This window comes from Microtus ochrogaster, unplaced genomic scaffold (assembly GCF_000317375.1).
Source record: "Microtus ochrogaster isolate Prairie Vole_2 unplaced genomic scaffold, MicOch1.0 UNK99, whole genome shotgun sequence".
NCBI lineage: Eukaryota > Metazoa > Chordata > Mammalia > Rodentia > Cricetidae > Microtus > Microtus ochrogaster.
Window position 1 is genome coordinate 1,132,366 of NW_004949197.1, and position 15,574 is coordinate 1,147,939.

Below are 15,574 nucleotides of genomic sequence, written 5' to 3' on the forward strand. Positions count from 1 at the left end.
GGGGGGAGGAGGGGGAGGGTAATGGGAGGCTGGGAGGAGGCGGAAACTTGTTTTTTTTTCCTTTTCTCAATAAAAAAAAAAAGAAAGAGGGGACAGGGACAACATACAGTCCCAAAGCCATGCCCCTAAGGACACACCCACTCTTTCACCGAGGGCCAGATAAATCTGCATTATCTGTCATAACCCAGGAAGTATGAATCACTAATAGATTAACCCTTTGCTTGTTTTGTTTTGAGGACAAAGTCTCACCCTGTAACCTAAACTGGCCTGGAACTTACTATATAGCCCATACACACATGGCAATCCTCCTGTCTTAGTCTCTCAAGTACTGGAACTGGAATTACAAGTGTGAGACTTCACACCTGTTTCCCCATCTTTCCTGTTGCATGTATGTATGTATGTATGTATGTATGTATGTATGTATGTATGAATGTATGATGTATGTTGTCCTGGGGATTGAGCACAGAGTCCCACTGAACTACAGCCCAGTTGGGTTGACCCATTCATAACATCAGAGCCCTTGTGACCCACTCATTCCCCTAAAGCCCCCACTTCTGAATATTGTTGTTTTGGGGACCCAGCCCTTAACACATAGCCTTCGGAAGACCTTTTTGGCCCAGACCATTCCGGGTTAACAGCAGAGTGGATGATATGGAAGGACAGTGTGGAAATGTTCATAGTCACAGAAACCTGGAAGTAGTGAACTATTGGCTGGTGGGTGCCTAGTTACTGCACAACGTTCCATGTTTTCTACCAAAGCATCTGGGGAATAAAATGGTATTAAAAATGAGTAATTCTGGGACTGGAGAGATGGCTCAGTGATTAAGAACACTGACTGCTCTTCCAGAGGACCCAGATTCAATTCCCAGCACCCACATAGTGACTCATAATTGTCTGTGACTCCAGTTCCAGGGGACTCGACACCCATGGCAAAACACCAATATACATTAAGAAAAAATAAATAAAATTAAAAATGGCAATTCTGCAAACAGGCGTGGAGACACAGGTGGGTCTAAGTAGTTCAAGCATGTTGGGGCTCATGACAGAAGAGGCAGGCAGACCTCTGGCATCTCACTCTGCCCTTCTGTACTCTGGGACAGAGATAGGTGTGCAGAATAGGGGGTGGGATTCAAACTTCAGAGAGAGTAATAAGGGCTCCAGAGGAAGTGGACTTGAGGGTCAGACTTCCCTAGCAGGGAGTCAAAGGAGGGAAAGAGTAATAATGGTTAAAACTGGGAACAAAGTAGCAAAGTTGTCCTGACTTTGGCCTGCTCTAGGTAGGTACGTCATCCGTCATCTGTTACCTCAGCGTCAAGATGCTTAGAGATCACTGGTGGGGACTGGCCAATGGCATTCAAGAGTCCTTATGACAGCCTCTAAGGAGCTTCCTGAGAAGAAAGCTAGAGGATTTCAGCTACCTATTGGGGCCTTCCAAAGAGCCATGCTCACTTAAATTAGGCTGTCTTTTTAGAGATGGAGCCCTAGGACACCTCCAACGCTGTACCTGTTGGGGTCTCCCACCAGCAGTGCCCGGGCAGGATGGTGAATATGAGGGAGTGCTGAGCGTTCTGCACATCCCCTCAGGACCCAGGACCCATGCAAGCCGAGGAGATGATGGAGTCAAGCCGAGGACGCCCAGCCTTGACAGGCAGCGAACATCCCCCCAGACAGTGAGGTGGAAGAAGGTGTCCAGCCACAAGAGGTGGTACGTTCTTACACTGTTTTCTTAAATATTTGTTAGTTCTAATTTTGCATGGGATGGGAAGAGAAGCAGAAGTCCCCACACAACTCTTTACTCCCCTAGACAGTGGGGAAGAGCACACAATTTAGATGTGGGCCCTTGAGAAAGAGTTTGCATTCTTGAGACAGCTCTCTAAGAAGTATTCGAGCCCAGGCTTTGCCGCTGTGGCCTTAACACTTGATGTCTGTTCCCTTCATACAGACACTCATTCCGAAGGGCGTGGCTAAAGGAGATGTTTGCTGGCCTCCCAGCGGGTGAAGATGAGACAAAAAATCCAGTTAATATTCTGTCCCTCCTCAGCTCCTCCTGAACCCTCCTGACTCCACTTTATCATGCGATCCATCAGCGCTAGACCGTTGTGCTCTGTTCTCACGCTTGCTCTGGTGACTCTGAGCCACTTGAACATGGTTCTGCCCCAGACACAGTTAAAAATAACACAGGAAATCTGGAGCCCATCCTGGGGTTCAAAGCCAGGGACCTGTGGGATTAGCCAGAGCACCTGGCACTGGATGTCACCCCTCCAGTCTCTCTCAGAGCTTGACCCTGTCCCTGCACTACCAGGACCTGTGACTTCAGCTCTCTGAGTTCCAGCGGAGCCTCCCATCTGGTCCCCTTATCGCCCGCAGCTATTTTGAACTTCTTTAAAAGTCCTCTAGAGCCTTAGGGCTAGACCCACGGTCCTCGGTGTGGGTATCTCCAGAGGCTTTCCCTCCCTGCCTGCCTCTCTACCCTGTTCATACTGCTGCCAGGTTGGTAGACAGAACTCCACCGAAAGTTTGCCAGGCTCATTCTATGCCAGTTTTGTTCAGTTCTCCTAAAAACCCATAAGAGAATCAATCATACTTAGGTGAATAAGCCTTCATTTCTGAGAGCTATGGGATCATGCCCTGGAATCTGCTCACATCCAGATCTCCAGGTGTTGCTCATGAACATCTGTGGGAAATGACTAGTATCTTGTCCCTGTCGGCGAGCTCCTATTCACCCAGCAAAACTAAAGGATTCGTTATCACCTCTGTGGGCCATTGGTCACAGCAGAACTGGGTCTCTGTAAGCCATTCCAGATTGGCTTTGCGTTCTGTGCCTACCCATTAGAGCGTTATGTTCTGGGTGTGAGGGATTTGCTCTCAGATCTCTGCAGAGCTGGAAATGTTTATCTAAAAGCACTTATCATCTGTTCTTGAAAAATCACAGTGTGGAATAATAGGTAAATTAGCCTAGGGCGTTTAGCAATCCAACTCTTACTGTTCTTTAGCATAGTTATTACCCCCCCCCCCCTGTTGCATGTATGTATGTATGTATGCTGTTCTTTAGCATAGTTATTACCCCCCCCCCCCCATTGTCTGACAAGTGGCTTTCAGGGAAGTTTGCCTCTCTGCATCTTCCTTCAAGGACCCCTTGGAAACTCCACAGTCTCTGTCTGCATAGGTATTCCCCCTGTGAAGTTTCCAGAGACTGACTAAACCTACATTGCACCCCAGCCTCAGAGTAGGTCTGTAAATAATTTGGCCCCTTGTTTGCTTAAGAATCCCACAGAGGATTACATAATTCATTCCCTCTACCACCTAATACCGTCCTTCCACAGCTGCAGATTTCCCTCTGTGGGATCCGTGGGCACATGACCCAGCCTGAGCCAATCAGAGCCAGCCTTTTGTTCCTCTGAGCCTGTGATCCCCCAGGTCAGGATGAGTTTCTTAACTCTCAGGGAGGTGCTGGACAGGATTCTTAGCTCTGTTAGAAGCTAGGGAACCAGACCAGACCCTAACCGTAACATTCCATAGCAATCTGATCAGATTGTACCCGGAGAGCACTGTTGCAAGAAATTCCTTTCTACTTAAATGGTTTGGGTAGACTTTCCTTCACTCAGTGTCCCAAGGTTCTATCTGATGTCCTGCCTGAGGGCACCCTTCTCCACACAGACTGCTGTTATGTGCAGAACAGAAAGACTAGTTTCTTTAAGGAACGAAATCAACCTTACCAACAGTGAACGAAATCAACCCTAACCAACAGTAAATGAGGTTGTGCCCCCACCGGGTTCATCAACATAAACCCAGCCCTCATCCTACGTGGCTCCTCCTCACACAGCGACTTCCAGGCATCCAGAGACTTCTCCCTACTTCTGCTTCCTGTCCTGTTGGAACCATCATCCTGTCTCCCCTGGAAGTCTGCAGCCACCAGAGAAAACTTGAGACCACAGAGCAAATGGCTCTGTCTGATGCTCCCTCAGCTGCCCCTCACTGCTCTCTACCTGCTGGGTTCCTTAAATGCCCTCAAAATAAATGTCCTGTCTCAGAGCCCTCTGAGGCTTATAATTATAGATTCCCCGTCTTCCCTTTCCACAACCCACCAGCACCCAGCTGACTCCTCAAGCTACCTCAACAGAAGCTCTTTTTATACCAGAATCTGAATTCAGGCTCCAGGCCCCTCTTGTCCTTCCTTCATAGCCTTATTTCTCTGCAATGACATTTAATCATGATTGTCACTAAATGTGTGTGTGATATTTATCGTCAGCTATGGGCAGCAAGGGGCAAGTGTGCTATTCTGACCATCCCAGTGTCTGATGTGCGATAGTCTTGCAGTGAAAGATGTCCCCAGTAGAGAGAGCTTTCTTGGTTTTCCTGTCTTGCCTTGCTTCGCTGTGGACATATAATGCCCAGGAAAACCGTCTCTAAGCACTCACTCCGATTCCCGGGCAGTTCAGACCTGCCATGGGCTAGACTGACTTATATTATTGTAGTTTGGATCTTAAGTGTTCCCCTGAAGACCTATGTGCTATCTTTAAGCTCCGCGTACAGGTGGGAAACTGAGGCGTAAAATGATCCGTCAGGCTGGGAGTGGTGGTGTACTCCCGGGATTACAGAATTTAGAAACAGAAGCAGGAAGGTCCAGAGTTCAAGTCATCCTCAGCAAATAGAAAGTTTTAAGATAGCCTTAGCTACCAGAAACCCTGCCTCAAGAAAACAAAACAAAACAACAAACTTTTAAAAAGAAAACAATGACACCACCAGAAAACAAACAAACAAAAAAACAATGTCCACACTCACAAGTGGCAGACAAAGCCTGGACTCCCAGCAGGAGGTCTGGCTCTCACAAGCTCACTCTCTGTCTTCTGCTAGTCTCCTCTCAGTGTGTTTTCACAAGATTCACCTGCACCGATGTTTGGAGGAGCCGTGCCAGACAGACAGCATCTGTCCACCCGTCCCTACCTTCCCCGCAGCTGTGGCCCTGTGACCTGGATTCTAATCTCAAACTCCAGCATTGTTACTAACTGTATGGATAATCTCTTGGGCTCTGTCTCATCCTCTGTAAACTGAGATTCAGCCAGTGACCCCCAAACCCCCACAGCTTCCTCTTGGAGACTCACAGACACGGAAATACTCCTCTCCGTAGCTATCCCGGGTCTCCTGCGGCAGCCGATCCCACAGCTTCTTCATGCGTGATTGCAGAGTTTCCTGGCCCAGGATGGATGTCCGGTAGTTCCCCGGCTCAATAATGCTAACCTTCACCCCAAAGAAATGAAGCTCTCGCCTGTGGGATCAAGAGTTGCATTTGGTCTAGCCTCAGAATGTCAGGCATCAGAGACACCTTTGGAGCGACAATGTCCCTCCCAAAACCTGGAGGTGTTCAGCCCACAGCCAGAGCTAATTTCAACATCGTCTTTATGCAAATGGCTTTCCTTGAGGACTCAGCCCTTTCCCAAACTGATCCAGTAGCCTGGAGCAATCTCCATTAGGCACAACCAACAGAAAATCCAAGGAGAATCTAGGCCAAGGTCCTGCCTCCTCCTAGGTTCTTTCCACACAGCCCTACCCCAGTCACCCCAGTCACCAAGTGACTAAAGGAATAAGGGAATCTGCACAAAGGCCCGCATCTTATGAGGGGCTTCCAGAGGCACCTCTGCCCCAGGCCTCCCTCTATGTGCTTTATCTCTCTCTCTCTCTCTCTTTCTCTCCTCTTCTCTTCTCTCCTCTCTTCTCTCCTCCCCTTTAGCCCCCTCCCTCCCCCAATACTGAGACTTAACAGGGTTTGCTTCACTCCGGGTCCGCCCAAGGGAAGATCCAAGTGATATCTTCTGTCCTCATTCCACAGGGCTCCCTCTTCCTGACTTCTCCCCTTGGTCCTGTTTGAGAGTCTTCTTCCCAGAACTCCCCTGTCTACACACTGACCCGCTCAGGCCCCGAGACCCCCACCTGGTTTGGTCCCAGGACCCACTCACCTGATGCTATCAGAGAAGGCTTCAACACCAAACTTGGAGACACAGTAGCCACCACCGATGACGGCCACACGCCCACCGGAACTGGACATGTTGACCACCCTGCCCCGGGCTTTCTTGACCATAGGCAGCATGTTCAGGGTGACTTCAATCAGTCCCACCAGGTTCACGTTGATCACTTTCACGAAGTCTTCTTTGGTCAGCCATTCATTGGGGCCACTAGGCAAGCCCACACCAGCGTTGTTCACTAGGGCCCAGAGGCCTGCGGGGAGAGACGAAGGTAGAGAGAACTATACAGGAATCAGCAAGTTCTCTGGAAGAGCTCTGTGGGACACCAGCCAACAGCTTGCTGTCCATGGGTGGCTTAGCCGGTGGACAACGCCTAATGACAGTGGGCAGACACTCAAAGATGGTGTGGCTTGGAGAGCAGGGAGAGCAAACCCAAGGCCAAAGTGTTCGATGTTCCCCATGGGATGCTTTTATTTCCCTGATTCCTGTGGTCTGCCAACTAAACTGGGCTCTGTACGTACTATAAACAAGACTGTGTGCAGCCAGTGGCCCTGAAGCCATGAGGTATGGATAAGAGATGCCATTTTCATGCAAATGGGTCATCGCTTGGCTTCTCAAACACACATCCTTTTATCTACTCTTCCAAGTTTCCAGCTCTTCATCTATTCGCCTAGCAAACCTCATTCATTCATTCATTCATTCATTCATCCAGCTCTGTGTTGTCACTTAAGTAAAGGAGACATAAAATGAACAAGTTGGGATCTTACACCTCCAGAAGCCCAGAGACCAGAGAGAAGAGTGAGCTTCGAGTATTTATAGAAAAGTACAGAAGAATATACACTATGGTACTTGTGGCGAAGGGGTGAGGTTCTCTCAGATCAGGAAGGTAGGACTACAGAAAACAGGTGTGGCCATCTAGCTCTGTGGGGCCTTGGGGTTGAAGAAACCCAGGGCTCAGGTCTGGCTTTGATTCCGACCTTGGACAAGCCCCTTCCCTCCCTGGGCCTCAGTTCCTGAGCAAACAGCACCAGGACAGCTGTTTCCACAAGCCTGCTGGGGGTGGGGCTGTGGGAGTTCTTTCATTTGTTTCATGAGTTGAGCTTTTGAGTGAAATGCCACCAGGGAGGTGATAAAAAGAGTTCAAGCCTCTTCTTTCCCCAGGGACTCCATGAGCCCCAACCCCTGACCCTTCCGTTCTTTTCTCTGGTACAGTCCCATTTTGATTAAGACAAACCTCGAGACCCCCTTCCTGAGTGCCATGGTGCACTCCCTCTCCCAAGGGCAGATCTGGATGTGACCATCAGTTCTGACCCTGGCTCTGGAGTCCCCCCTAAGCCATGCCTCTCCCCATCTTATCCCCTCTTCAGGCTGGAGAGGCTCCAGGAGGAGAACTGGCAGGACTCAGAGCCTTCCCAGCTAAGGGACCTCTCTTAGCAGAGGAGAAAAAGAAGCTCGTGAGACGCAAAGATCGTGACATTTGAGTGCTATTGCTCTAGAGGGGGCCACAGACCACCCGAGCCTCTGATAGTGCTTGTTTTCCTATAAAGAATAACTAGAGAATGTGAGCAGGGCTCACAGCTCCAGGGCTGTGCTCACAGGAGCCCGTTTATCCTCCGTCTCAGTGTCTTGAGCTCTGGGATGCAGGGGTGCATCACCTCACCCCGTCCCTAGTGCTTCTTCCACGGAAGATGCTGCCCACGTGGCACATGAAGAATATCAGTCCTCCAAGGATGTCGCCACCCCAGGAACCTGGGCGTTTGTTAGGGTGCACTGGAAAGGGAGGATTAAGGCTATAGACGGTGGCTAATCAAGTGACATTATCCCAAGGTCACCAGGTAAGGCCACATAACCACAGGGGACTAAACTGGAAGAAGAAGAAAGCAGGGGCCAGAGAAGCAGAGAAATGAAAAAGCATAGAGAGGATGTGGCTCAAGCTTACTGGAAGGGAATGAACCATGAGCTGAGGAATGTCGGCAGCCTCCGAGGGAGGAGAATCCTGGAAATGAGTTCTGCTCCAGACCCCCCAAATGAGCCAGCTCTATTGAGACATTGACTAGTGAGAACCATTTTGGACTATGGGGTAATAAATGAGTGCTGTCTAAGTCACTGCATTTGCATGGATTTGTTGCAGCAACAGGAGACTGCTACACCCAGTGAGTCATGGTCACAAATGGCTGCAGGCTGGGTGCAAGGAACAGGCTGAGGCAGCATGGCGGACCAGACTCACCCTGCTGAAATAAATATTCATTAACTAACTCAGTCGACAAATATTTATCAAGCACCTTTCTGGGTGCCAGATATTGTCCTAGGTGCTAAGGACATGGAGTGAGTGAAGGACATGGGCCCACTCTCAGGAGGCTTTATTCCCACAGAGGAAACAGATGATAAAGAAAAAAGGGACTGAAGTATGCTCAGCAGGTAAGAATGTTTGCAGCACAAGCCTGGTGACCGGAGTTCAATACCCAGGGCTCACACGGTGAGGAACTGACTTGTAAAACCTATCCTCTGACTTCCACACAGTTTTCTCTTACTCTGTTTTCTTTTTCTGTAACTCCTGATCCATAGAACCAATGCCCTCTTTTGGCCTCTTCTACACACACACACACACACACACACACACACACACACACACACACACACACCATAATAACAGCCACGAGTTCACCAGGCAAGAAAGTCCCCATGCATTCTTGGTACAGCCTCCAACACAGGTCCATTTCCTAAAGGGAGAAAGCCCCTGCTGGAGGACGTGCAGAAGAAATGGGCCCACCCCACCCATGGGATTCCACCTCTTGCCCCTTCCTTGTCGCTCCTAGCCTCAGCCCTCCAAGAACTGTGACTGCGCATCTATGGGAGCCAATCTGGGACTCCTGAAGCCTCCATCTTTAGAGGCTTGAACATTTGGAACATTCCAGATGCTGCCTCTGTCCTGAACCTCTGAGGGAGAAAATGTCCTCAGGATGTTGCTTCCTCGTGTCAGCTGGCCAAACCATAACCATGCCATGATTCCAGATTCAACCGCACCAGAGGCTCTTGACCTGCTTCCTAGTCATCTCTCCAACTCCATTTGCACATCAGGTCCCAGGAAGAGAGAGAGAGGGGGAGGGGGGAGAGAGAGACAGAGACAGAGAGACAGAGAATGTTAAGGTTCGCCCCACCTTGCTCGCCCACTTGGTCCCTCACCCACTGGGCTGCGGCCTTGATGCTCTCAGTCTTGGTGACATCTAGGAGGATGGTCTGCAGCTGGTAGGAGGTGTCCTGCTGGAGTTTCTGGGCCCCCTCCTCCGTGAGGCAAGCAGCGAGCACTTTCATACCCCGGTCAACCAGTTGCCTGGCCAACAGGTTCCCAAAGCCAGAGTCGCAGCCCGTGATGAAGACGTACTTCTCTGAGAGGTTTCGAACCAGATTGCAATTTTTGAACCAGCGGTACATAAAAGAGAGGTCCGTGAGGGCCGCCATTGGAGCCGACGTCCAAGGATGGGCCCAGGAATTGGTAGGATACACTGGTCCCTAGAACCCAGCAGGCAGCCTGCCAGAGCCCACAGGGAGAGAGAGCTCTGGGACCTGCAATAGACACAGAGCCTCTGGGTGAGCCGCTCTGTAATTTTATAGGTGGATGCCTCAGCACAGCAATTAGCTCAGATGCAAGAAATTCAAGTCCAACCTGAAGCGTGTCACCTCTGTCAAAAGGACTGCCCTGGTGACTGCTTCCACCTCTCTCCTTGACCTTTCAGGGATGGGAACCAGAAACTGAGAAATTCATAGTAGCGTGAGTTCAAGTGCACTATGGGAAGGGGCGTGAGAGGGCAAAGGGGAGCTTAGCCCTGATCTGAGCTCTCTTAAGGAAACCCCACCCTGCTTTTACCTCCCTTCGAGGGATCAAAACCATCTACGATGCATTCAGGCATATCGATAAATTTAATTTCTATTATCTGAAAAGAAAGGGAAAAAAAAAGACAAAGTCACTAACACAAAACAAACAAAAGCTGAATTGAGTCGCCAAGTCCCAGGAGAAATGAACTCCAGGGCATCCGCTCTTTGAGACCTTGAATTAATTTAGGTTAGTTTTGTGACAGAGTCTCACTAGTAGCGCTGGCTGGCCTAGCCTAAACTTGCCAAGCTGTGACACCCCTCCTGCCACTACTGGGTGCCACCACGACCATCTATCTTCTTTGGAGGTGTGGAGGGAGCCTCCATCACGAGAGAGGATAAAACACACAGGGATTTCCCAGGCTGGGTGTGACTCGCTGCTGACTCCAGAGGCCATGAGGCGTCTCTGTAGGGGAGGGAGGCTGGAGAAAGGAGTTTCAACTTCTAAAAAGTAGGAAGACTCTAAACAGCTGGGTGGGTGGCACACATTTGTAGTCTTAGCACTTGGGAGGATCAAGAGTTCAAAGGTCATCCTCAGCTATAATAGCTAGTCAATCTGGGCTACGTAGGATTCTGTCTCAAACAAATAAAACATGAAAATCATCTACCAGAAACCAACCCAGTATTCCGCCCACCCTACCCCCTGGTGGCCAGGCAGTCACAGGAGTCCAATACAGAGGAGACAAAGGCTGTCGGGGACAGGTGTCTTCCCTTCTGTCCCAAGACCCTGGCACACTCTAGGTGGATTGATGCACTGAAGAAACTGAGGGCAGGGGAGGTGGCAGTGCAGGGACCAGGCTATTAAGTCATTTGTCACTGTGGCTAATTAGATCTCCAGAAGGATAAGAGGGCAGACGTCAAAACGATTAGAAGGTATGGGGCCAAGGACAGACAACAGCAGATGGCGAGAAAAGTCGGGAGGCAAGACAGCAGCAACCGGGAGGTTAGGGAGTGGACAGCTCCGGCTGGAGGACAGTCAGACAAGATGAGGCTGGACCACAAGGAACCCACTGGGAATGAGGGAGGAGCTCGGGCAGAGTCTCAGATCCCAGGCAGATGATTGTAAGGAGAACAGGGTGAAGCTGTGGAAAAGGCCAGCGGCAGAGCTTGCAGAGAGAGCTATCCCAGGCAACAGAGAGCTTACAGAAAATCGGAGGGGAGGAGGAAGCAAGCTGGGAGTGAGTCTTGAGGGACCACACCCAGCATTGCTTAAGCTTCAGGGACAGAGCAAGGGTGGGTGCCTTTTTGGGTCACGAGTGACCTCGTCCCTGTTTAGAAGGGCTGTACAGAAATCGGGTGCAAAGGCGCCCTAGAGAGGGGAGCAACAGGTGCATATCTGTGTCCCACTGTTTACCGATGTTAGCCAGCTATGCAGGTAAAGAGGGTGTTATCAAACCAACTGCTGATCCCACTGGGCAAGCACAAGACCGCTACCATAATTTTTGAGCCAAATTTGAAGCAAGCTTTATTCAATACTGGTATAGACACTGGCCAGGTCCATACCTGCGATTCCCATAGAATGCTGCAAATTATGTCAGGTGCTTATAGAGGCAAACCCCACAAGGCTACCCACTTCCTGCCTTCGTCTGATTGGGGACAAGGATACATCCTGATGTACCTCTTGCCTACGGGTGATCAAGCACATTCTGTGCAGATGGGGCAGCCAACCCTGTATACAAATGTGAAAATGCGTGGCTTGCTATCTTACATGAGCAACAGTTTCAGCATTCCAGCAAATTGTCTGCCTTTGGGCAAGTGGGGCTTACAGGCAATTTTTTTTTGTTTTCTAGATCTCTTAAGCACAATAATTTAAACTTTAAACATAACTGTAGGCCTCACACAACAATGCTGGGTCATTCTGTACCAAAGATTTGGGGGTGAGGACCAGGTCAGTGGCCGTCTCTGAAGGGCAGACCCGTGGGCAACGGTAGATGACAAACCTACGTGTTTCATGTTTTCCTCAAGGCCACGGCACGTACTGGACTGGCTTGGTAAGCCTCCTCCAGTCTGGGCTGGCCTCCTGGATGAGAGATCAAAGAAGTTATACCCAGGAGACATCAGTGGCCCTCAAGGGCGGAGCAGGCTGAGGGGCAGCAAGTTCCTGGGGACAGGGTAAGACTGAGGTGTTTGACTCCAGAGTAGAATAATTTAGAACTGACCTGGAGCAGACCTATATGGATCCAGATACCTTCTAGACCTCTCTACGGACTCTGGCTAAGGTAGTGGCTCCCTGGACTCAAATTAAAAAACAAAACTGTAGGTTGAGAGCGGTAGGGCCACATACAAGGCTGGGAGTGTCTCCTACTTTCAAATCCCAGCGCTCCTCACCTTGCTGGCTTTGCAGCCTGAGAGCTCAGCCTGCTTTGTCCCTTTCAAGGTCACTCAGTGTCACTCCAGGTCATTCCCAGCCTGTGGGAGGGCAGGGACTGGCCACACCAAAACTTATTCTAAAGAGGTAGGCAGGGGGCTGGAGAGATGGCTCAGAGGTTAAAAGAACTGACTGCTGTTCCAGAAGTCCTGAGTTCAATTCCCAGCAACCACATGATGACATACACCCATCTATAATGAGATCTGATACCCAGAACACTATATACATAATAAATAAATTAAAAAAAAGAGGTAGGGAGCTGGAGAGATGGCTTGGTGGTTAAGAGCATTGCCTGCTCTTCCAAAGGTCCTGAGTTCAATTCCCAGCAACCACATGGTGGCTCACAACCATCTGTAATGAGGTCTGGTGCCCTCTTCTGGCCTGCAGGCATACACGCAAAACAGAATATTGTATACATAATAAATAAATAAATAAATAAATATTTTTTTTTTTTAAAAAGAGGTAGGCAGGAGACAGGACAAACTGAGTCCAATTCCCCTGCCTCTGCTCATGCTTTATCCCCCAAAGCAAAGTCCTCAGGGGGCTTCAGAACCTTGAGTGACAGCTGACTGCACATATATACACAACCCCTCAGCTGAAACAGCGTTCACTCTTCCTTGTATTTCCCCAGAATCCTGATTAATATCTCAGGAAAAGCCTGGGGCAGGCATAAGGACGAGGGGAGCCTCCATGATCTTGGGGTCCTGAGATGTTCCCCTTACCTCTCTGTTCCTAACCCCGCGACGTATTACTATCACCAGCAACCCACCAGATTCTACCACGTTCTCACGTTCTCTGATCTTGGTTCCATACCTTGGGAAGTCCATGGAACTCACCAGAAAGGTAGATGTACAGTTCGTGAGGAAGAGCAACCTTGGAGTCACAGTCACGTGAGTACCACATATGATGCATTAGTGGTTAGTACGCTCACGTGAGTACCACAGGACACGTGAGTGGTTAGTATGCTCCCTGCGTAGGAGATCTGCCACCCAGCGCAGTTTCGACTTGTCAGACCACTGTCGTGGCCTTTGAAATCTGCTCAGAATCAACGAATCTTTAATGCATTCTCTCCACGTCTACCTTCAATTCTGAATTGGGACGTTTGTAGGAGTTCCTGGTTCCACAGTAATGCCACCTCCTCGTCCTCAGTTCTTTCCCCATCACCCTCAGCTGGGCCACAACCTGTGCCCATCTGCCCACCTTTCTTTCACCTCTTAGGCTCATGATGGCGCGTGCGTGAGAAAAAAGGAAGCTAGCAGTTGGTCTTATATTTTTTATTTTCTTTCCAAGTCTCCCACACTTTGGAGGAAGCTTGCCTTTGAGCACAAAAGAGATGTCCCCTTGACACAGAGACAAGACCCAAAGAGGAATCTGGGTAGTACCTTTGCCCCCCAACTCCCGACACACATTCCTTCACCCTTTAGAAGCTACAGTTAATCTCAGGGTCGTGGTCTCCAACACATCTGATATCTTGCTCCCCAGCTGCTCAGCTTCCTTCCCCAACAGTTAGTCACCCAGCACCCTCAAGTCTCATGTGTCCAGCTGTCTGGCCAGCAGGATTCTGGGGCTGGAGTCACAGCCCACGAGGAAGACATGGTTGTCTTGGAGATGGCTCACCATCTGCTTCTCCCTATATGAGTTCCACAGGCCCACTATGGCCGCTAGGTACATGATGTGGGAGTGTCATATATCAATCTGTTGATTTCATTGGCTAAGCAATAAAGAAACTGCTTGGCTGACCCTCATAGGTTAAAATATAGGTGGGAGGAGTAAACAGAACAGAACGCTGGGAGGAAGAGGAAGTGAGCTCAGAGATGCCAGGCTCCTCTCTCCGGGGCAGACACATGCAATGAAGCTCCTATCCAGGATGGACGTAGGCTAGAATCTTCCCGGTAAGACCGGTGCTCACAGATTATTAGAGATGGGTTGATCGGGATATCAGAATTAGCCAGTAAAGGCCAGAGCTAAAGGGCCAAGCAGTGTTTAAATGAACACAGTTTGTGTGTTGTTATTTCGGGGCATGAGCTAGCCAGGCAGCTGGAGTGCTGGGGACGCAGCCCAGCCGCTCCTATTACTACAGGTACAGCCCAGGACTTTGCAGAGAACACTGAATTCTGAGTCAAAATGAGCCTGGTCTCTGTTCAGACCCGAAGGGGTGGGAACAAGAGGGCTGAGGTAGGCAGGAAGGGCAGCCTGCAGGCTTTTGGCATGGAGTCCTCAGTTCTTCCCCTTTACTGGCTTTCTGGTTCATTTTGTTCCTGTCCAACCTCGGCTCTGTGAATGGCTTTTGCTATCCTAATAGGTGAATATCCTTAGATATTTCTGAAAGAAACCACATCTTGGTATTCAGCAAAACCTCGCTAGTCCCTGATTTCCCTCACACCTACACCCATGTGCAAACCCATGCATATTTCACAGCGCATGCTCCACCCCAGTCAAGTCCCAGGCTCAGATTGTTCTTACTGTCCCTTGTAGCATGCCCCTAGACTAGGAGAGGGTTACGAGATATACCAAGTCTGAGCAGCGTCAATCCTCTGCAAGGCTGAGACATTTGAAGGCTGGCACAGTTTTACTTGCCAATGGTGATGAGGCCAGACCTCTGTGGCTTGGCATAGAGGACAAGCCAGCATGGGGGCATTGTAATTTCCAGTGTCCAGGTTGCTGGCAGATAGTGAAAAAACTCTAAATGCATTTGTAAGCCCCCTCAACCCTAAGACATTTTTCTAAAACCTTACACTCACTCTCTCTTGGAAAAGGGACAGTCGCCCACACACACACATGCTGGACTGCTCATCCTCCTGTGTCTGTGAATAATCTTCAAACATACTCCATTCTGGGAATTGAGGCAAATACTACCCACAGGTGTTGACTCAGTTCCTGATGTATTGATTTAGTCACTGGGCCAAGGTTAGGATGGACCACAGACGCTCTCCCTTATCACCTGACCACGCAGCTGACTACCTTGCGACCGGCTGGAACCATCGCTGCAAGATTCCTTCCTGCCCATGCCCCTGTCCCCCATCCCAACCCAAATTCCTCATCCAGGGGCTATATAAACTTCAACCATGACGCTAATAAACAGAGGCTTTGACAAACCTGGCTTGGCCTTTTTCCTTTCTCCCGCCCATGTCTTTTCAGATAGTGCCTCTCCGGGACCCTAGAATAACTGACCAGCCAGGCAGGTTACAACCCCTAGACTAACTGACCCACCAAGGCGGTCTACAACCAATCACTGCTAGTAACCCTTTGAATAAGCCAATCCAATAAGTTGGAAAACAACCTACAGTTTCCCCCCTTGTGTCTCTGGCTTTTTGCTTTAAAAGATGGACTGTAACAGCTATCAGTTGTCCTTTATATCCCGAACCTGAAGGACCCT

The 15,574-nt window shown here is 49.7% G+C and overlaps 1 protein-coding gene across 1 annotated transcript in view; it reads right to left on the reverse strand.

Annotated features, from left to right (window-relative positions):
- Positions 1–9,419, reverse strand: part of Sdr9c7 (short chain dehydrogenase/reductase family 9C member 7) — an 11,508-nt gene extending 2,089 nt beyond the window's left edge. Inside the window, exons 1-3 of the mRNA XM_005371210.1 lie at positions 9,119–9,419; positions 5,955–6,213; positions 5,103–5,266 (exon numbers count right to left, since the gene is read on the reverse strand). Coding sequence (XP_005371267.1) covers positions 5,103–5,266; positions 5,955–6,213; positions 9,119–9,419 — 724 coding nt within the window. The remainder of the gene's footprint in view (positions 1–5,102; positions 5,267–5,954; positions 6,214–9,118) is intronic.
- Positions 9,420–15,574: the final 6,155 nt, after the last annotated feature.